Source organism: Apteryx mantelli, chromosome 4, assembly GCF_036417845.1.
Source record: "Apteryx mantelli isolate bAptMan1 chromosome 4, bAptMan1.hap1, whole genome shotgun sequence".
NCBI lineage: Eukaryota > Metazoa > Chordata > Aves > Apterygiformes > Apterygidae > Apteryx > Apteryx mantelli.
This window is the reverse complement of record NC_089981.1, coordinates 85,725,111-85,747,523: the sequence shown is the minus strand read 5'-3', so window position 1 is coordinate 85,747,523 and position 22,413 is coordinate 85,725,111. Positions and strand designations below refer to the sequence as shown.

Genomic DNA, 22,413 nt, shown 5'->3' with positions numbered 1-22,413 from the left:
AGCAGGAATAGTGAACATTAGCACAGCGCACTTCAGAGTCTCAAATCCAACAAAATTGGCACTCAAGCTCCTTGTTAGTGTGCCTGTTTGAGGCTCGAGCCTTAAGTGCTGTGGCTGGTTCTGTGTGCTGTGTTGAAGAGCAATCGAAATATTCTTAAAAAATGTTTATATCCTTTCTTTGGAAGGCTGTATTTTAAGGACAGCCAGTATAAAGGATTCATCCCTCTTGACTGAAATAGTTTCACTTTTTGGATTGAGTCTAAGCACAATCGACAATTTAATATACCCCTGTCAGTGATTCATTCCTTGATGTGACATTAACAGACTGGTTAAGTCAACATTGTTGTAATAAGTGGTGCTTTATTAAGATGACAAGTAGAGTTTTTAGTTTATTCAGCAGTAAAGTGACTATTTAGCCTGAATTAGGAAGATGACAGCTTACATTTTTGCATATTTGTTGTGAATTAAGTTGAAATCTGGACTGACTTGTGATAGGAATGCTAGAGAAGCTTAAGGATATTCCGTATTGCTAATATTCTTTTTGGCAATATAGTTTAAAAGTTGAAACCGCTTGTAATCAAGTTGATAACCCTGTCTTTTTTTCTGTAGTTTCCATTCTTTACATTTATCTTTACAGATGGAGTCTCTCTTCCTTGACTGTCCTTGTAAACCTCATCATACCTGTTGACTAATCCAGTGTGTGTAATTGTTAGTAATCGTACTCCCTCTGCAGTCAGTGTGCACTGGGTTAATCCCCAAGGGAGATGGATTAAAGCGGGGGGGGGAAACTGATTTTCTTTTTTACTATTTTACAGCTGAAAACACAGTTAAATGAAACACTATCAAAACTCAAAATTGATCAAAATGAGAGGCAGAAGGTAGCTGGTGACTTGCCCAAGGTAAGCACGGTTTTTTAACAGTCACAGATTTAAATATTGTAGAAGCTGTCACAATTTGTAGTTTAGCAGTGCTGGAAAATGTGGTTCCAGCAGTTTGAGCTGCCTGCCTGCCCTGTGGGGTTTTTGCTCTACTTACTGGTTCCCCAGGTGACTGGGATTGTGGATATAAGAGCTGATCCAAGATACCTGTGTGTCTGCTGAAATGATAAAATGCAACAAACAGTTCTGTTTAATTCTCCTTCTTGAAAGCATCTCTTGTTCATGATAATTTTGTGCCAATGGGAATAAGTGATGATTTGGGGTTGACTGATCATTCTTTAAATAAAGAAACCTAACCGAACAAAAAAGCATCCCGCAGTCCCCGTGCCACTGCATACTGGAGCAGTTAAATCCATTCTCAAATCAGTGGTTGCAAGTTGGGTTACAAGCTGTCAGCCTACTTGCAAGTGGTTACAAATTGGCTATAACCCAGGACACTGCAAGTCTTCACAGTTAGCTCTATGCAATCTTGATGAGACAGACAGGTGGGTTACCTCTGATGTTCCTCAGTGGCTGCTTAAAGGGAAATCTTCAAGTTTGACAGATCTCAGTGAATACCTCTCATGGGAGGACTGATAAACGCAGACAAGAATCCGCAGAGTAGCTGCGGCCTGGCTCCAGATCGTATAACGCCTCCTTGTTCCTTCTGTGATGCTGTTTTTTTGGCCATGAGCGTAGCATATAAAGCTTGGAAGCAACATGCAAAGGGTGGATTTAGTTGGGTTAATTTTAGTAAGATGGGTTGCTAGTGCTTTGGTTTTAACAGCAACTCTTAGATACCTTCTAGAGCTAGCCTGTCTCTTGGGTTACTCTAAGGCCTGTCAGTGGTGGACAAATGGGCTAATTGACTGGATCAGCGCTGGTCTTGGTGCCCTGGCAGTGTGCCTGCTTGTGAAGTTTGGGCCCTCGTGGCAGAAGGCAGGCTGAAGGAGGCTTAACGAAGACGGCCCAAAGCTTGTTTGGGGGTGGGCGGAGGGCATGAAGCAAAGGATGGGGGACGGATGGTGAGTCTCGCCTTAAGGAAGGTGAGAATAGCTGAAAACGGCTTAGAAAGCAATAGCACATGGCTTGTGACTGGAGGCAGAGGAGGGAGGCAAAGCAAGGGCTGATCTGGCCAAACTGGCAAGCTGGAGGGGCTCTACCCCACAGTGCTTTCTGAGAGGTGATCCCCAAGGCTGAACTGCTTTCATCAAAAGCAGAAGCTGAGCCAGAAATTCAGCTATGTAGCTCAGGAAGGAAAGGTGGCAGAAAGAAGGGAGGGAAGGAGGTCAGGTTGGGTTCCTGCAGGACTGGAAGGAGTGGATGCTGAAAGAGAGCTGTGGCTGGGGTAGGAGGCAGCCCTTGTCCTGGGACAGGGACAAATGGCCACAGAAGCCCTGTGAGAGGGTGAAAAGATGAAAGGAGACCTGTTGAGATAAGGTGTTTACAACACTTTGCTCACACATAACCTCCAGCTGCTCTGAAGTGAGCTGAGCTGATGTCCCTGGTTCGTGCAGATCTGTATAAATGTAGATTTACAATCAGGATTTTGGAGACCTGCCTGTGCTACACTCTAACGTGGAAAAAAAAAATTGCTGTGCAATTTTTACCTAATGACTTGATGTGAGACTATTAAAGCATCCCCCTAGAATTGCTTTCAAATGCAGGCAGGCTGACATGCAACATGCTGATTATAAGGAGACATGTCAATCTCAGAAAACGCGTTGGTCCCCTGAGTGAGTCTGGCATAAAACAGATTTCCTCCAGAAGAATGATTTCCTGTGCCTCTAGCGCTCGTGGAGAGACAGGGGTTTGCTGTTCAGCCTTTGCTAGTAGTTGCCTTCTCTGTGTTCCCCCCACAGGCCCAGGAGTCTTTGGCATCTCTTGAGAGAGAAATTGGAAAAGCTGCTGGGGATGCCAATGTTATTGAGAACAGCGACGTTTGCACAGAGTCGGTGAGTGTTTCCTTTGAGTCCATCCCCGGGGGCACCGCCAATCTCATGCGAATTATGGACTTTGGGAAGTGAGCTCCAGCAAAGGAACAGGACATGTGCTGCTGACAGAAAATTAAGGCTTGATGAAGTTTCCTAGTTTACAACTTGTCATTGTGGTGTTTTGGAGCTGTATCCTGGGGATGCAGATGTTTTTCTAAGCTCTGGGAGTTCTGCTGTCATCTGGATAGTGACTTCTGTCCCATGTACCAAGCTTGCAAGGAGGAAGGGAAGAGATTCTGTACATGAGACCTGGGCTTCCAAAGGGTTGTTGGTTTGGTTTAGGCAAAAGTGGGGAGAGTATGGGGAAGAGTCCCCAACTTGTTTGCTCATTAAAGGAGGCTAAAAATAAATCTGCTGATAACTAAATGAGCTTAAAATATTAAGTGTTGGGCTGGCACTTGCTGAGGAAGATGGCTGTCTTGGAGTGCCTCGGTATTGTAGGCCATGCGGTCTAGTGTCAAAACACTGAACCTTCTGGTCCTCTGCAGTGTGGACAAGAGCTTGTTGTTAGCCGTAGGTAGGTGCCTGAATTCAACTTCAGCTGACCCTGGCTCCTAGGAATTTGTGCTGACCTTGACCTGGTCCAGCAGCAAAATCTTACTAGTCTGAGCTTTAGCAGGCAACAAATGCGAGCAGTGCCTCATGCTGTGGGTGGCTGACTCTCCAGACCAAAGGTGTTTTTTATAGCCTCCAGTAATGGGGTTGCACTTGCGAGGTCTGGAGTTGGGTGGACTCCGTCTGGCATGGTCTGCTTTCACCTCTGCAGGTAACTCACCTGTGAAGCATGTGGGTGACTGCTGAACTGCTTGTGTAGCCAGTTCTTTTAGTATTGGCCCTAAAAAGGCACCACCTGTACAAGCTGCTGAGTCCTGGGTTCAGAAACTGGGCTTTCCTGTCTCTGGAAACAAGAGCTTTGCCATCGGCTTCAAAATAGCTTTCCAGAAGGCAGCTGAGAAGTAGAAGGCTAAAACAGATGTCTTCCCAGCACATTTGGTACAGCTAAGTGGTGTCAATGGAACTCATTACCCATTTTCTTCTGATGGATAGAGTAGAAGGAAATGCTGTAGTCTGAGGGGTAGAGGAGCACTTGCTTGTAGGACAAATAATTTATATCGACTCCTTTTAGCTGCTGAAAATAAGTAGCTGCTTCAGCTACAAGAGGAGGCTTGGAGTTCTCTAAGGAGCACTGTAGAAAAGCCTTTGCCTTTGTAGGCATTAGCAGAAATGAAATGGTTTTTCTGCAGAGTGATCAGTCAGGGATGCTGTTTGGCTGTTGCGTTGTGGGCTAACCATGCCAAGAGCTGGAGATGCAGCTGGGCCTCTGAGACCACTCATGTTTCAGCTCTGTGAGTGGGTTTCCTGGAGAGGATGTTCGATTTGCCAAGCCCTCCCTTGTGCTGCCAGCGGGAGGCCGGCTGGTGATGGTGAGTGACACGTGGGTGCTCCATGTCCCTGCCTGCAGCAGATGGGAGAGGAAGAGCCCTCATAAAGCCAAAGCCAACCTGCTTGCCCTCTGCTGTGCCCTTGTGATGACCTCCATTTTGGCTTAATGCTAGGGACTGACAGGGAGCAGGAAAGGCAGGCTCAAGGAGGCTTTGAGATGCTCTCCCACCTTGACTGGACCTGGGGCAGGGCTGATAATACGAGCTGACTAGGCAGAGAGCCCTCATCCTGCCCATTCGCCCTCCTCTTGGAGCTCTGCTCAGCCTCTTGGGATCAATGTCATTTGCAAACACGCACTGGATGCCTCTCATAAGCTCTGCAAACATGGCAGTGGTGCAGGCTTATGTTAACACGCTGGCCAAGTCTGCAGACGCGCAGGGTAGGAAGTTTGGTGGTGGCCCACAACTGCTGTAGTTGCAAATAGCAGGAGCGTGGTGCTATGAGCTGCTTGCTTCTGCTGGACGGCAGTTGCTTATCCAAGTTGTTCCTGTGCCATTGGCCGTGGCGCTTCCTGGTTGGCAACACCTGGCGAGTGCTCCTAAGCCAGGTGTCCTTAGATGTGCCCTGCTGTGGCCTAAGGATGTTACTCTGATTTAATTGCTTTAGCTGTAACAGCTTGCGCGACCCCCCTGGCGTATGCATTGCTCTGCTATAGCTGCATGGGCATGTTGGAACCCCAAGCAGGATTCCTGCAGAATGTCAGATCCTCTTTTCTCAAGAGGAATGGGGAAAAATAAAGTCCCAATAAACCTGTAATTAAATCTTCATTAGTAGAAAATGTTAATTGTCTAAGCACTGCTTTAAATAGGTAGCCATCGCCAGAGACTAAAATTAGAACATTGTCTTTGTCGTCTTCCCTTTTTGCTTTCTTTTTTTTTAAAAAGAGCTGTCTCCCCAGAAGCCTAAAAACCCAGCTTAAAATAGCTCTCGGACTAAAAAAGAAAGTCTTCCAGCCACTTCTACCTAGCAACAGTCTCTTCTGTTTTTAAAAAGGACCTGAGAACGCTTGCTTGAAAATGAGCATATTTGTTCCTTCTGGGTACGGGAACCAACCCACAAAACTGAGGAATGATGCTTGCGAAAACCTTCAAACACAGTCTGTGTGTTTTCTTTAGACTGCTTTTCTCTCTACTTAAAAATGGATCATTTGGGTTTTCTAATCAACTTCCTTGTCACTTATGGAACTAGATAATACTGAAGGTGCCTTTTAGTATGCTTTAAGGAAGCCATTTATATTCAGCTGCTTTCCTAGGCAGTAAACTTATTTTGAGGCTTATATGCAGCCTAATGCTTTTTTTCCCCAAATCCCTACGTAAAACACTCCATCGCTGAAAACCAAGTGCCCTACGTCACGTAAAGCCTGCTGGAGATGGACGTGTCGGTTCAGTGCCTGTCGGGAGGGAGATCCGAACTGCAGACGTACCCACAGCCCTGGTTGTCTGCGGTTGGGGTTGGGTGGTGTTGAGCCCCAATCCATCCTTAGCTGGGCAGGATTTGGCCCCAGGAGGACTGGGCATATGTTTATAATTCACGAGTGAATGCTGACTGATATTAGTCAGCCATAAAATACAGGGGGGGAAGCGGAGAGCTAAATAAGGGAGAGGAGAGCTCTTTCCGGAAAGGGGGGCTGAGCGAATTGAAAGGCTCCTTCTGCTCGTGATGGTTTCCACCCTAATGCACATGCACTCCCATCGCCAGCAGTATGGGTCAGTGCTGTGACTCATTCATTTGCTCCGATGCTCTTTGGATTTGCCTTTCTACTTCCATTTGTCCGCATGAGATCTGTAAGTGAATTCTCAGTCTTGACAGAGTTGAATCTGATTTTCTACTTTAATATGGGTAAAATAGGTTAAAGCCACCCTCGTACAGATTCCCAATGATTTTTACAGTGGAAAAAATGTTCACCGGTTGCACTCAAGCAAGAGCTGTGCCATGTATTGCTTTGCTCTCTTGCCTGAGCCCAGAATCGTGCCTGTAATGGTGCAGGTGGCTGAGTTTGATTTACTGCCCTCGCTGCGTTGCAGGCAGCTCTAGCCGCAACGCTGGCCGGATGGGCGGTCTGAAAGTGGCCTTCTCTGAACTTGCTCTAATTTTCCTTAAACTCCAGGGAGAGTTTTGCAACAGTATGATGCATCAGTCCAATTCTGTTGCCACTGAAGTTGGTTGTAAAAAACGCTTTCGGTTGGACAGGGTTGGCCGCTGCCGAGCGCTTGCGAACACCTCTCGGTGTTCATGTGGAGAGCTGAGTAGTTCTGTATCACAGCCACCAAGGTCAACTTGCTTATTTTTAGCTGGGGAATTCTTTCAAGGGAGGTTCTCTTAGGTATACCTGCACGTCTGCCTTATGAACTGAATAAGGAATAGTAACGCATGTTTTGGATGTGGAGTCCTTTGTATGTCCGCAAAGGAAGCAATCGATAAAGGTAGTAAAACGGGGATTATGTCACTGTTACCTTGGCAAGACAGACTTTGGGGGAGGAGGGGAGGGAAGAGGCCATTTGGGGTTGTAACGCTTCCCTATTCACACAAAACTGCTGAACTCCTGAAAAAATACTTTTCTTGTTTCTATGGTATATTAAAAATAAATTCAGTGTTTTGATTTCACAGAGCAAGAAACTAGTTTTCTGGCTCTTGCTAGCTTTCTTCTCGAGTTCTCCATGTCAATTAGTGCTTGAGCTACTTTGAAGTCCTTTTACGCAAGCCCACGTGTCACTGTACGCTTGGGAAATAATGATTTTACCGGGCCTTAGAGCAGGAACCCTTGGGAGAGCTGGCAGGCGGCAGCAGCCTGCACGCAGGTGCCCCAGGCCGGCGCGCTGGTGCTGCAGGGTGGGTGGCGAGTGGTGCTGCTCTCGGGCTGTTTTGAAAGGTTTTGTCAGGATTCTGCCGAAAAAAATAACATCCACTTATCCTCCAAGCTGCCTGTCGGGTCCTGCACAGCTCCTCGTGCAGACCAAGTCTTTGGTGGTCCAGCAGCCTTGTTGTTACAGCTGCGGGGTGCCAGAAGTCATCCTTTCTCCGGGACGTGCTATTGCCGTGCTTTGCAGGCCTGTTAAATTAAGCATGCTGTCTGGTCAGCGTGGGTTTTTAGGGACCAGTGGGTAAGCGGAGTCCTGGGCAGGGAGACTGGGAGCCCGTGATGCTCTTGCTGGTGTTCAGCACGTGCAGGTAATTCCTTGGCGCAGGAAACGGCTTCTTGACTTTGAACGGCGTTCTCTTTAAATGTGGCTATAACCCTCTGATTTACAAGAATTGTTCCCATCTGTGCAAGAAGCTGTAATTTTATATGGAGAATCTAATTCTAGACTTTCTTGATAATTAGATTGTAAATGAGTTTTTAATGACTTCTTTTTCTTCCCTCCTTCCAGGAATTGACTGATAAAAGACTAAATGTGGCGGTGAATCTTAACCAGGATGTAGGTCATCTCAAGAAGCTGCTTGTGTCAGTAAGCCAAATGCTGTCAAAGGGACGAGAACACTACCAGCTAGTAGGTAGGAACGGCCGTGGGCTGCCTAGCTGGGTGGGTGGGTGGGTGGGTGAGGAGGGATGGGGGGGGACCCTGTCCAGATTTAACACATCAGGTGTCGAAATCTGAAACTTTCTATGTGGAATCGATCAAAAGCTTCTAGGAGATTGTTTCTCTCTGGATACCTACTTCAGTTAGCCGGGACCAATCTCACTTCCCTGTGTCCCTGTCTGTCTGGACACGAAATTCTTTTTATCCCTGCTTCTTGCTGCTCGCCTCTTCACTCAGCAGGTTTTCTAAGTTTTCTTCACACAGTGCCCGTGCCTTGCTTCCCTCTTGCCAGTTGCGTGGGCAAAATGTCTGTGCTTCTGAGCTCCAAGTGCTTTGGGACGGAGAATATAAAGTAATCCACTGGGCCTTCGCTGAGTTTGCCATGACGGCTTGCTGTGGTCACGGGGATATGAATATCTAAAGCATCAGTCTGGCATGAACTCTTGATCCAATTATAGGCGCACGAGCAAGGCTTTTACTTTAATATATGGCCAACTTTGAAACGTGGGCTTTTGTGGTTCCCTACATCATGCTGTTAACTTCTGAAATGACCCAAAGTTAACCGGCGGTTGGATAAACTTGAGACACCAGAGCTTTCTCGCAAAGCTGGTGCGCTCTGAGCCCCTCCTAGATGAGCCGTAAGATGGGTCTGAAGGCGAGTTGTGAACTGCTCAGTATGAGAGGTGGCAAAGGCTTGGCAGCGAATGGGCTGTTACAAAAAGTGCCAAAACTCCCTCTTATGTAGTGGGGATGGATACTTGGCTTTTTTTTCCCCCCCTAATTTAGGAGTTTTTCCTGCTCCTGCCTCGGTAGCACAGTGTGGGCAGCAGAGCTCCTCTTGCGGGCTGGCAGTGGGGTGCTCACCGTGGGGGGATGCCAGTCCCGTGGGAAGGGCTTGGTGCCGCTCTTCGTGCACGTGGGAGGACGGGGCCGCCGGCGTCTTGGCCTCTGCCTCGGCGAGGCTGTTTTAGCCTCCCGTCGGATAGGCCTCCGCCTCCCCGCTCGTCCCTCTGGGCTTCGTCCCGGCGCCGACGCTAACGAAGCTGCTGGGATGAGCCGCCGAACCGACGCGCTGGCTGCAGATGGATTTGCTTGAACGCTGCTCTTCAGAAACCGCTCGGCTTACGTGGCGTTTTGTGTTTCTCTTGCAGAATGAAGTCACGGGGGAATCGTTAATTTGAGGATAGCAGAAGGCATTGTATTATATTTTGCCAAATTAAAGCCTTATTTATGTTTTCACCCTTTCTACTTCGTCAGAAACACTGAACAGAGTTTTGTCTTTTCTAATCCTTGTTAGACTACTGATTTAAAGAAAAAACCAACTCTGTAGGCACCTCCAGAGTTTAGTTTTATAATAAAAAAGAAAAAAAACTGTTTGGATAATTAGACCTTTACATTCCTGGAGAGACAGTAAACACGTAATCTTTTATTTTGCTCAATAAAACTTGTTCAGAAAACTCCAATGCGGTAAAGTCACCAATGGAATATAACATTTTAATACTGATGTTGTACACTGTTTTACTTAAATACATTTTGGGATTAGCTGCCTCTGACTTCAGCCTCAAGTAAACACTCCTTTTTTTTTTTTTCGGTTGCTAATGTAATCAGTTTTTGTAATGGTGTCAGCAAATAAAGGGATGCTATTATTCAAAGTGTTTCCGCTCTGTTCTTTTAATTGAAGTTTGTGAGGACTCAGGTGAGATTTCCACCTTTCCCATCCCTGAGACAGGTGTCAAGCCGTGCTCAGCATACGCGTCTCTGGGCTGAGGCTGAGGCAGAGAACGCACGAGCTTGAAAAGAGGCAAACTGGGGCGCTTCAAAGGAAGTCTTGCTCTGAAGTTTGTAGAGGAAAGGGTGCTAAGGTTTAAAAAGAAAACAAAACGGCAGCAAACCATCATGCAGACTCTTGGTGGTTCTGCGTCATGTATTTTCTTTGGCAAAATCAGCGAGTATAAAGCAGTTTGCCATACAGTCCTCCAAGTTTTTAAGCCAGCACTTGTGGAAGTGTCTGATTAAACCCATCTGGCTGTCGTCAGCGTGCGGGATATCTCTGCTTGCCCTTGGACCTGCTTCCTGGATGGGAGTCTTCAGTGGAAGGTGTGTGTGGGGATTTTGGATGCTCTGTTGGTACAGAGTGCTTTTCTGGGAACAAACCTGGGCAGGGTGCCTGTGATGGGACAAGGTAGGGAGATGTGTTGGCCCTTCCCTGCTTTGGGTTTTTAAGTGTGCATCTTGGAGGAGTTCTCCAGTTCTGCGTGAGGATCCTAAGCAAAATGAGGTGTTCTTGCTGAGTTTTTGATAACGCTTGAGGATGTGATTATCTGAGAGATGGCAACAAAACAGTTGGGGGCCACAGGTAATTAATTGCAGAAGTTAGAAATGGTTCAAACTGCTCAGCCTGAGCTTTTCACACTCCTGCCTTTGTGGGATTTTTTTGTTAATTTTTTTGTCCTTTCAGCACCCAGCCCCTTTGACCAGACAGAAGTCGGAGAAGTTTCTTCCTTACATGGACTCAGTAATTTCCTGGATGATGACAGTCCCGCTGTGAGCTCAGATCAGGGACAGAAAACTTGTGGTTCTCTACAACAGCTGCACTTTACTGAGACTTCAACTGTAGTCAGTAAACTATCGTATTCCTTGGAGATGTTACTTCATTGAGTAAAACTCGAATGCCTTTAGCCTGTGTTTTATAGGTACTTTGAAATAGTAGGCATTTCTAGCGCCAGTGACACCCCCTACAACTAGGTCTCAAGAAAATGCAAGCCCTGGAGGGTCTCCACACTTGCCCAGGTTATGGTTGGATGCATATCCTCTGACAGGTGTCCAGCCACCTGCAAAAATCTATTTTTTGGTGAGTAACTGCGTAATAGATGCAGTTTTGATTGTTTTGAAGCTGTTTGTTCCATATGCGTAGGTGAGCTTAGTTTGGGCATTGTGGGTTGGGTGTTGTGTTGCTCTGATTCCAGTTCTGCCTGTCCGGAGAGTCCCTGTGACCGCCCCAGCTAGAAGCTTCCTCTTCTTCAAAGCTGTTTCACTTAGTAAAAGACTTGGTGGTTGAGGCAGAGGCTGCTGGTGGTGGTTGTGTAGGACAGCAGACTTGAATTTCTCCGGTATGGAGAAGCAGGGTAAGGAACACCCTGCTTATATCCATCCTGCAGCTCTTGGACAGTGCTGGCTAGGGGCTTGTAGTCCAAATCCATCCAGCCTGAGGAAGGCATTGGGGTCCTCTGCGGTGTAGCTGTATGTTCCTGGCCTTGGTTGTCGTCCTGGCTGTCATGGTTGCTTTCTAGTATGCAGCTGGCAGGAAGCTCACCTCCCTCCAGGTCTGTGCTCTCTTTTGCCTCCTCCTGGAGCTCTGCTCTGTTCTTTGCTCCTCTCCTTTCCCCATGTGGAGAAGGGCAATGGACAGCAGGGAAATGTCACAAGGAGCTGTTTCTCATCCTGATTTGGCTCACCACATCCCAGTTCTCCCATTATCCTTGGGTAACTGGTCTAGGGGTGCTTAGAGCTTTCCTGCATGCTGTCTTGCCATGTGTGTTGCTGGTCAAAAAGCATGTGGATGGGCACAAGCAAATTCCCTCAATCCCTCCTTCCCTGTGTTCAGATTGGAACAGCTGCTTTGCGGGAGCCTTTTTGGATATGGAAAAGATGGTGGTAATGGAGAAACAGGGAAGTTGCACAGATGCTAAGTGGAGCTGGGCTGATTCACCTGCATTTATTTGGAGACCTCCTCCTCCCAGATGCACTGCTGCAAGGGCAGAGCAGGTTGGGGAGCAGCTGTGTTGATGCTGCCTCCCTCCAGCAGCATGGCTAGAGCTGGGGTTGTTTCTTGGCTAATTTTGGTGTGGGCAAATCCAAATGAAAACTGAGGTCTCCAGGTAAGGCAATGCCCCTTTTTCCTCAGAAGGATTGTTTTGCAAGTGCTGACAGTGCCTTGTCCATGGAAGAAATGCTTCTGGGGTGCCTTGAAAGTCTTTGTGGGGGCAGCATTTGGAGGAGCGAAGACAGCGTATGGGTGGAGTTGGAAATTTGGTGGTCTCTTCAGGCCCTTGATCTTTAGGGCAAAGTTGCAGAGCAGAGGTGAAGGTACTGCTGCAGTGCCTATTTTAAAAGTTTGAGAACTGCAGAGTCATTCACTTCTCTCTTGGCAGAAGTCCTCCCAGGAGAGGATGTGAGACCTTTATTGTGAAATCTCAATGCAGTGTAGGGTTGTTTTTGTTTGTTTGTTTGCTTTAGGAGATGCAAACATTTGGCTGCCTTTCCAGAGGTGTTAAAGGCAGCTGTAAGAAGATCCCTCAAAACCCCAACTGAGCAAACTCTGATCCCATGTCTGAAAGGCGAGGAGAGGTTAGGACGGTTCCCCAGGACCTGTGGGAAGGTTGATGGATCATGTATGGTCTCAGTGTCCTCTCCAGCCTTGGATTAAAATGCAGCTGATAGTAATTTTCTCTCAAATTTGGACAGCTTTAGCTTGGTGATTTCATCAGTAAGAAATCAGTGTTGCTCTGGGCATCTTCTAAGGTAAAATGCAATGACCAAAAAGAGAAAAATCCCAACCCCAACTGAGCAATGCAAAGGTAGTGCTGATAGTTGTCACGCTCGCACAGCCTGGTGCAAGCCCCCGGTTCTCTGCAGCTGGAGCTTCAGCCTGTTTGTCTCCATCCAGCCCCAGGAGCTGCTGGCAGCGGAGAGGGGAGCCACAGAGCAGAGGTTCGCTGTGCTGCAAACGCTGCAGGCCCCGAAGCGCGGCGTTTAGTCTGTGCCTGCACTAGAGGGAGACAATAGCTAATGGATACAGAGAAGCTTTTGTTGGAAAAAAACCAAATGTGGATGTTTGGATGCTGGCGATGGATTTTAATTGAAACGCCAGAATGATTTGCCCTAGAAGAAGCTGTGCACCGTAAGCTGCGTGCATTGCGGTGCTAAACGTTTTCCAACCTGGTGCTGGCTATCGAGTGTTTCTGAGCTTAATTCACGTACGAATCACATCCCTTTCTTACCGTTCTTAATCAGCCTCTTTAAAAATGGAGATGAGAAATGCATGGGAAGCTTTTGAGCTGTCTGTTTACTCTTGTGGCTTCCAGAAGTCATGCTGCTGCTGCTTCATCCTTAACTGTGACCTCCCCCCACCCCCCACCCTTTTTCAGCTGTATCCAGCAGATGTTAGCAGTAAGGTTTACAAAAGTTGTTCATCTTTTGGTGGCTGCTGTTGGGTTTTCTGAGCCAGTGACCCACTCTTTTAATGTTACTTGCAGTAATAACTACTTATTTCATGCAATTTTAATTTGACCCCAAATGATTCAAACAATTTTGCCGTAAAACTGCTTGTAGTGACACTGGTGGTTCCTTTCTGTGGTCTCTGCTGCTGTGGGTACCGTGGTGCTGGTGCTGGTGGTCAATGCTGCAGAGGGTCCCTGCATCCTCCTTGCTCGGTGAGTGACCTTGGCCCTTTTTGGCTGCACTCGCAGTGCCATTTGCAGTCAGCCGTGCTCCCACTCCAGCTCCCCTTGGTGCCCTCCCGGCCCTGCTGTTGTGTCCTGGGGTGACCCGTGACCCCTGTGGGGAGCAATGGGCAAGGGCTACTCCACACGGTCATGTGAGGCTGGAGTGGTGAGGTGACTCCCCAGGGATGGGGAGCAGAGCATGACCCTCCCTCCGTCCCAGCCCTGTTGCCACCCGCAGACTCAAAACACCATCTCATGGCTCAAATCCAGCGCATTTTTCATGGATGCATAGGAAACTCGCTTGTGGAGAGGACTTCTCTGAGTGCCATTGCTATGTCCTCCTAGTGCCTCTGCCATCAGGCAGTCCCGGGGGTGTCCGTGCTCCCCTGTCATGGACCATTTGTCACTGCCGTGGTTTCCCCAGGGCCTCGTTCTTCACAGTCAGCCCAGGACGGGGCTGGACATTGCTGTTGTTGCAGGGGCCGAGACCGTGTTGCTCCTCACCTCTCCTCCCTGGTCTGTGTCTGCACATCTCCTTGCCTCGTCCCTCTTCCTGGAGGTGTAGCTCCTCACCTCTCCTCCCTGGTCTGTGTCTGCACATCTCCTTGCCTCGTCCCTCTTCCTGGAGGTGTAGCAAGAGGTGGCCTCTTCTGTCGTGCTCCTGCAGCAATGTCGGTTTTGCCAAATGTCTTTAAAGAGATTCAGGTAGGGCATTTTCTGTCCCAGACTTGCCTCCTGATGGCATCAGTCATGCTATTTTTGGTCAGAGCTCTGCCAGTCGCGGTGGCAGGACTAGAGACCTGGAAGATCACCTTGGCCAGTCAAAGCTTCACCTGAACGTTGCCCTCTGCGAACTCAAGCGTAGCAAATGGGTCAGTGAAAGCCTCGAGGAGTTTCCTACCTCTCCGAGAGAGACCAGGTATAAATTTGCCAGCTGACGTTCAGGTTGTCTCGGGCATGTTGCTTGCAACGCTGTTGGGTTTTTGGGTTGATATAATTCATCTGAGCTTGCAAATGGCTGGCCGAGGGTTGTGAGGCTCTGGTTCAAGCCCATAGCACTAAACCAAGTGGATTTTTGGCTTGGGCTGCCCGGATCCTTCCCAAAGCCAGGACTGAAGGACTTGCCCCTGTGTTTTTTATGTCAGGGTTAGACTCCTTTGCTTACTTAAGTCAAACAAAAGCAATTGTAAATGAAAAATGACCCTGCAAGAAAACCTAAACCACCCCCCAAACCCTTCAAACTTACACGTGCAGGAGAAAGAAGAAAAAAATATATATATAAATTTCCCTCCCATCTAATGTTCTTTCTCAGAAAGAAACTAAAATATCTCCCCTCCTAAAAATCCCGAATGATGCTTTGTAACGACTTGGAAACAGTTTTGCCCAACAACCCAAACCTATTAGCACTGAGCGTTTTTCTCATTTCTCCTTTTCCGTCTCCGTCACTCGCTGAGATGACGGATGTCCCCCTGCTAATAGCCGTCATGGGGCTGCAGCTGCCGGTTTTATTGCGGTCCTGGTGGGCGGCAATGGGCCGTCCACCGCCACCGGAGCCGTCCACCGCCATCCCTGCGCCCGGAAAGGCTACGGCGGTCGAGCTTTCGGCTCTCGCACCACCAGCGCCGTCTGCACGGGGGCCTCGGGGCTCCTCGGTGGCTCTTTGCAACTTCCTCTATTTTTGGAGAATACATCTTGGGACTTTCCGGGAAGCCAGCTCTGGCTCTGCGGCATTTGAGGGAGCCGATTTAAATCCTGGGGAACGGGGCCGTGGTGCTGTGGCCATGGCAGGGAAAGCGATAGCGTGAGACCCTTTCAGAGCGTGTGTATTCGAGCCAGCATTCTTCTGTTGTGCATTAGTGCCGGCCGGGGATGTCCTCCGAGATCTGATCTCTCGCTTGAGCAAATAGGCTCGTCCTCGTCCAACCGTATCGAGAACAACCTGAGCCGCACCGGGCGTTTGCATGCTCTTCTTTAAAATGGATAAACGTTTGAAGAGCGGAGCGAGCGGGCGCGTGTTGGCGGCGCCGGCCCCGGCTCCCGGTGTTATTAATTCTATGAACGTGGCTGCGAATCGGCCGAGGACGCGGCACGGATGGGGTTAGCAGCGCCGCTCGCCCGCAGCCTGCCTCGGGGAGGTTTTGCGGAGGATTTTTGCTTGCTTTCGCGCCGCTCAGCCCGAGCGGCAGATCCCGTCTGCGCGGGACGGGGAACTCCGCTGCTCCCCAGCTTTTAGAGCTGGTTTAAATGCGGGGCGTAAAAAAGAAAAGGCGCAAGTTTGAGATGGGAAGCGGGCGTTGAGGGATGTGTTTCCAGGTGTGACAAGCTGGTCGCCATCCTCTGTAGCCGGGGCGCCGTAAGTAGCGCTGGCACCCGCTGGGGTGGCCGTTGATGCCCCTTTCCTGGCTGCAAAGGGGAGAAACGCCACGGTCCTCCCGCTCGTTGCTATTTTTGTTGCAGGGTTTCTTCCTCTCCTTTCCGCGCTCTGTAAACGCTGTTTGGTCCAAAGGTGCTTTTCTCTGCGTAAAGTGAGAATTTGGGAGAGAGCTGTGGATCTGCTGGGTCTCGCGAAGCAGAGCGAGCCCCGCGGGGACCACCAGCCCTCGGCGAATCGCTAGACCGGGCTGGAAGCAGTTTGTTATCCTGGTTTTATGCAATCGTTGTTGCAAGCTCCCCCCAGCCGGGGGCTCTCGGCATCGCTTCGTTAAGGCCACGCGCGGGCTCCTGAGCATCCTGGTGGCCTCCCGGGCAAGCCACTGGCTGCCACCGTGTTCAGTGATTGAACGGGGACATCCAGCAAACGCGTCCCTTTCCCCAGCACGAGGCGTCCTCAGCTTTCCCAGCCTGTAAAATGGGGGCAAAACCGCCCAGCGGCTGAGGGAAGTTGGGTTTTGGGGTAATTTTGGTGGGGAATTGGGGGCGGCGGGGCCGGTGCTTGGCTTTGCCGCCGCGGTGAGCCATGCGGGGTTGTGCTCCCCGGCCTGGCTTTCTGCCCGCAGGACTGAAAACGCGTCCTTTGAAGACCCTTGTAGCACGCAGGTGTATTTTAAAAACAGATCTGTTAGCTACTGCCAGGTACTCGGAGAGCTGGAGGCGATGTAAAGGCAGGAAGAGAAGGCAAAACTAGTCCCAAGTTTTTGCTCTTGGATTCCTGTTGTTGCCGGTCGTGGCAAGTTTATCGTAAATCTTGCAGTATTTGACGTTTTTTGGAAAGTCTCCCTTTCTGGAGCTGTGTCACTAGTGTCTTTAGCTGCTTTTGGAAGCTGAAGTCGCGTCAAGCCTTGCAGCGAGGTAAAAGCACGAGTCCTACAGGACCGAAACCAGAGCAGAGTCCCCCCATTGCTGTGTTTTAAGCACATGTTGTTCTGACTGCAGCTGTGATCTGATTTTGAAAAAAAAAATATATGTATTTAACTCATAAGGCTAGCAACATCAGGTTCCTGATTTGAGGTTAACGTTTGCCCAAGGATGGGTAAATCTCGGTATGCATTTTTTCTCGCCCTTTGCTTAAGCAGACGGGCGTCACGGGCTCATCTCTTGCTGCCGATACCCATATTTTGGGATCGGTGTTTGCAATCGTCTCGGCTCTCCTGGCCTCTCAGACAGCAGCATGCAATGTTTGCAGCAACCGCTATTAATGCGGGAGCCGCTTTTAATTCCGGGAGCCGCTTTTTATCGCTGCGGCTCTGCCTGCTCGCTGCTGACAGCAGCCGGCTCCGGAGGGGGTGTCTCGTTCATAAGCTGCGTGCGCCCAACAACAGGGATATATTGGTGTATTTTTAATAAATACCCTCTTTTAGAGGGGCGCATGTGTATTCTGCGCTAATCCGCTCATTACAAGCTAGCCGGTGCGTTAGATCAGCCTGGTGTCATCTCGCCTTGTAAGCCGCAGCAGAGTTAACGCCGCTTATTCGTGCCGTAAATCTGGAGTTGGGAACGTCAAACCTTCCTTTCTGATGTTTACTCTCCCGCTTGGTTGCATAGACCATAATTTTTGTTAAAACCTGATTAAAACGTTCCGTTGCCACTTGGTCGCCGGTTGCCTGACAAACATACGGCGTGCGTTAGGACTGCAGCGACGGGCAGGTCGTGAAAATGAGGGGATGGATCGGATTAAAGCAGCCGAGCTTACACAGGTCGGCAACCGCAAGGGCTTTGAGCTGCTGCATCCTGGTTTTATTCGGTGTTTCCCACTTATTGATTTTTCTCCTTCTTTCATCATTCTTCTGCTACAACAACAACAACAAAAAAATGCCCTTTAACGCGAAACCCACGAGTTGGCTCTTGTTGCTGCTGACTAGCAAAGATGCGGTATCCCGGAGGTAGGAAGACTTTAAAAACTGTTTGTTACTTGGGAGAAGAAAACGTTCCCCGTTCAGCGTGCGCAGTTTTTCCCCTCGGCGGCGGCGGCGGCTCGCAGCAGCTCCATAAGAACGCGACGGCGGCGGCGCGCTGCCCCGGCGGCAGCCCTGCGTCCCCTGCCCTGCGCACACCCCTCTCCTCGAGCCGCGGGGCGGGCGCTGAGCAAAGAGCCTCTTAGCTAATTTTCGTCGTGCGGCTGGAGTATTCACGTGTTGCACGGAGCGATGGTGGGGCCGGTTGCGGCTGTCCTGCCCGTTTCAGTGGGTTTGCATGATTCGCTTTGCTTTATATCGGGCTTTAAGTTGCTTAGCTACCGGAGGAGGCAGCGAGCGAGACGCTGCCTGTGCTAGAGCCTCCCGGACCCGGGCTGTGTTTTTAGGTCCGGTCTAAGTGGCTTCTGGGCTTCCCCGTATTGCTTTTCGGAGAAAAGCTGCACCAGGAGCAGCCGCTCTGCTGCGGCTGCCGTCCCCGTGCCGGCCCTGGCCGCGTCTCCTGTTTTCCTCCTCCAGCTGGCGAAGCGGGAGCCTGAGCGGCAAGGGTGGCCTCCTCTCCTGGCGTTCCCGGGGCGCTGGGCACCGGAGGAGGAGGTGGCGATGGGAATGAGTCATCCGTCTCGCAGGTCCTTCCTCCCCCTTGGGCGCTGCTCGCACGCGAGGAGGTGGTTTTCCTCCTCGCTTCTTGGGGGAAACGATGAAGCTGTCTTAGCCCGTTATCTCCTCCCGCGGCACGAAGCACCGACTGCTTTCAGAGACGCCTCGTTTCCATGTGTTTAGTGACCTCCCATGAGCGCGTCCAGCCTTCCCTCAAGCCCACGTAGCTTCCAGCGTCCTGGGGTGAGGAGCTCCGCAGGTTAAACCCCTGCTGTTGAGATGCATTCGTCAGGATTTATCATTAAATCCTACCTAACCTTCTGCCCTGCGTTTATACCCCCAAATGTCCAACCCTGACAAAGCTCTCAAATTCTAAAACATTTGTTCCACAAATCTGTGGCCTTGTTTCACATTTAGTGCAACGGTTTCCCCAGCCCTTCCAAGCAGGAAGCAAGCGAAAGTCTCGCAGAGCAGCCGTTGATGTGATACCAGGCTTGCCCCAACGCCGGGGAGGTTGTAGCTCTGATTTAGCAAATGAGCGGCACCCGCTTGAAAGCGTTCAGGTTTGCATTTCCTCCAGGGATAGCGTTTGATCTGAGCGACGGTGCTGCTCCTTGCTCTGATGCTGAGCTGGTGCAGCACCGGGGCTGTTCGAGCACTGGTCCCGGTTGCAGGAACTTCTCCCTAAGGCTGGGGTTACTTTCCTCCTTCAGCGTCGGAGGCTTCCTTAGACAAAACCGAGCATCTCTCGTGCTTCAAAGAACCACCTCAACCTGCTAGTTGTGTTTTGCACAAGCTAGTTTGAGCCAGGTGCCCATGTTGCTCACAGCAGCTGCAGTTTTGTTGTTAACGTAGCCACTGAGAAATCAGATACAGCATCTTCCCCTGGCTTGTGTGTGCTCTTTTGATCAGAGGTCCCAGAGACTACAGGTGTTGGGTGAAGCTTATGAAAAGTCACCAGCCTTGGTGTTCATTGCTATTAAAGCGTGCTCTAAAGCCACTTGTAGGGAAAGAGCTGCTCCGTGGCGTGTGATGTTGCCTCTGGTTTGATGGCGCTTGGCTTTGGGAGAGGATGAGCTTCCCTCATGTCTTCAGGACAACTGGTTTTCATGCAAGGTTTTTGTGGGGAGAAGAAGAGAATCTCCGAGGATGGGGGAGTTTGGAGCAGGGCACGAGCTAGAAAGGGAGGCTGTTGGCAGGTTTAGGTAGCAATATACTGCGTATACTTGGGGAAGGGAAACGAGGTGGATATCTGTCCGTCCATGCATGCTGGAAAAGCAAACGAGGAGGGACGTTTGCCTTCTTGCAAGGTGCTCTGAATTGCAGCTTTTGCTGGAGTCATGCATCTGGGGAGCTTGTGAGATGCCAGCGACCACCTTTGCGGTGAGCTGGTCGTGGGAAGCAGTCTGCACCGTGACCCCGCAGTGGCTTTGCTGGGTCCTAGCTGGAACCAAGGAGCACTTTGCATTTGGTGCCTGGCCTTGACCTACTGAAGGTTATAACGTGTGTGTGTGGGAGAGGATGAGAGAAGGAGGAGGTGGAGGAGGCACAGTGGGCACAGCGGAGGGGATCTGGGCTGGTCTCAGAGCACGATGCGTGGGCAGGGGCCTTCTGCAAGGAGAAATACTGGTGGCTTGATAGAAACATGAGTCGCGCAGCTCCAGGGAGCCCAGTTGTTCCCTCGCTTGGGGATGATAGCTGATGCTCTTGGTCGCTGTTTTTCCTTTGACACGAATGAGCAGATCAGTGCTACAAGTAGTACTGAATACAAGGAGGAACCGATGAGTTTTCTCAGGTGTTTCTTTGGTGTAACCCTGGTTGCCTACGGAGAAAGTTCATTAGCAATTTCCCCAGCTGTGACAGGAGGGTGACGTTTCTCCTCTGTGTTGCTTTTTCCGTGCAGCGCTTAGCCAAAACTCTCTCGTGTCCTCAGCATCACGTCCCCACTGCCTGCTGTAACAGGGCCCTCCGGCTGCTTCTGTCTCGTCCTTTCTCCCATTTTGCCCCTCCTTGTAGGTGTCCTAAACTTTCACAGGACGTGAGCCAGCGCCTCCCACCTTTACCCTGAAGCTCTTCCTTTAGGGAACGTGCCGTGGAGAAGCTGTGGAGCTGCCTTCTTCCACCCTTGGGCCTCTGCTCCCATCGGCATGCCAAAACCGCTTTCCCAAGCCCTCTCCATCTCTGCAACGAGGAGTTACGTTGCTGAGCTGCTTCCTTGCGCCTTGCAGGCTCTCAGCAGCCTCAGGCCTTCTCGGAGCAAACCCAAAGGGTTGCCCAAGGTGGACGCCGGCGTGAAAGAGGCTTTGCCGGCAGGGCCCGCTCTGCTTTGCTGAGTGCAATAGGCTGGACAGGCGGAAGCGCCCTTATTCTGCCTAAAACCCCGTCTTCCCCAACCAGCACCGCTCCACAGGCTGAGGAGCCGGCGGCACCAGCCCGAGCGCTGCCTCCCCGCGCTGGCTGCCATCGCCTGCCGGCCTCCGAGCGGATGTTCGGCTCCGGCGCGAGCGGGAGGCAACCTCGCTGGTGACATCTCGAAATTAGAAAGCAGCTCCCCACCTACGCTGGCGCGGCTGAGCCCGATGCGTGGGGAGGGAGCGAGGGCGGCTGCCTCCCTCCTGCCGTCCGTCCGTCTGTCTGTCCGTGCAGCACGGCTCTCCCCCGGGCTCCGTTGCGTTAGGGAAGGTCGGCTTCGCTATTACTCCCTGGATTTTTTTCCCCTGTTTCTAAAGTGTAGCTCGGGCTAAACAGCCTCTCGCAGCGAAGAGGAGGCTGCTTGTGTGGCCTCCCGGAATAGGAGGGGTGTTATCCCGTCGCCACGGCAACGGGCATCTGAATTAAGAGCGGTCCATGCCGAACAATGTGCCGTCGCGTCACATGGGTCGCAGGAAACGCTTTGAAACTCTCGTGGGCTTTTCAGTGGGCTTGATGGTCCCCGTTGCCCAAACTTGATCGTTAACAGCGTTCTGTGACAGGTAATTCCCGCGCTCTGCGTTTTCCTGCCCCTCCGGCGAAGGGTGCAGCGCCGGCACCGCGGCCGCCCCGCGCCGAGCCCTGGCCCTCTTTAGAGAGCTAAAAGAGAGAAGTTGGCCATTGACTTTGTCCCGTTGGCGAGCTTGGAGAGCAGCCCCGCATGCTGCGTCCCCTGGACAGAGATATCTAAGGGGGCTTTTGAACCTGGCTCCGCCGTGGGCTGTGACATCCCCGCGGGCTCTAACCCGGCCCGCCGCCGTCCGTCCCCTCGGGCGCGATGGGGTCTGCGGCCCCGCCGGAGGGCGGGCAGCATCCGGCCGCGCGTGCGATGCCCCCTTGTTCCGCACCGAGACGGTCTTGTTGCGCGGGAGCGGGCGGCGAGCAGCTCGTTCCCGATTTCCCTGCCTGCCCCGCGGCCCGTCGGCGATCGCGCGTTGCGCCGCCGCCGTTCACGGCTACGGTGAACAAGAAACCTTTCTCCGGGCAGAGACGGGCTTGTTGAGCGAAGCCCCGCGTGCCGTCAAAACGTGCTGCCGCGGGTGAGACGGTCCCGTCTCCCGTCGGCCGAGGGAAGCGCTGCTTGCGCTCCGCGGCGCAGCCCCGCTTCGGGGGGTCAATGACGCAGTTGGCACCCTCGTGCGCCTCCATCCATCACCCGAAGTGATTACATCTCCACCAGTCACAAGGTATAATGGGAATTACGGCATTGCGATAGAGGATTAATGTCTTCTGCCTTCAGAAATAACTACCTTGCTCCTCTCCGCAGTGTTTAGGGAGCATCAGGGATGGCATTAGCCCACCACAGTGGTCTATTTGGTTGGCGGTATTGCCTAATCAAGGCGTATTTGCATTTTATTCCCTTCTCAGAAAATGGGGAAATGCTGCGATTTTTCAGCCGGAAGGGCTGAATTCGACCCGGGAAATTCTGCAGATCTGAGGAGTGGTTTCTCCAGGAGCTGGCTTTAATCTTTTGAAGACCTCATCCTGTGAAGGGCTGAGCGGGCTCCTTTCCTGCCAAACCGGCATGAAGGCTCAGCCCTCCGGCAGCGGATCCAGCCCGGCTGCTCCTGGCTGGGAGGACCGAGGGGGGAAAGGCAGATTTGCGGAAAACTCTCAAATTTTTGTGTGTGCGCCTCGAAGCTGCAAAACGAAGAAAAGGAGGAGAAAGGGGGGCTGTA

The 22,413-nt window shown here is 51.0% G+C and overlaps 1 protein-coding gene across 7 annotated transcripts in view; it reads left to right on the top strand.

Moving 5' to 3' along the window:
• The window catches only part of KTN1 (kinectin 1), a 55,378-nt gene extending 45,854 nt beyond the window's left edge, over window positions 1-9,524 (top strand). For all 7 annotated transcript variants that reach the window (XM_067295137.1, XM_067295136.1, XM_067295134.1 and 4 more), the window contains 4 exons: window positions 816-899; window positions 2,780-2,872; window positions 7,723-7,846; window positions 9,024-9,524. In XM_067295137.1, the coding sequence (XP_067151238.1) occupies window positions 816-899; window positions 2,780-2,872; window positions 7,723-7,846; window positions 9,024-9,028 (306 nt within the window). In that variant the 3' untranslated portion in view covers window positions 9,029-9,524. The remainder of the gene's footprint in view (window positions 1-815; window positions 900-2,779; window positions 2,873-7,722; window positions 7,847-9,023) is intronic.
• The last annotated feature ends 12,889 nt before the right edge of the window (window positions 9,525-22,413 follow it).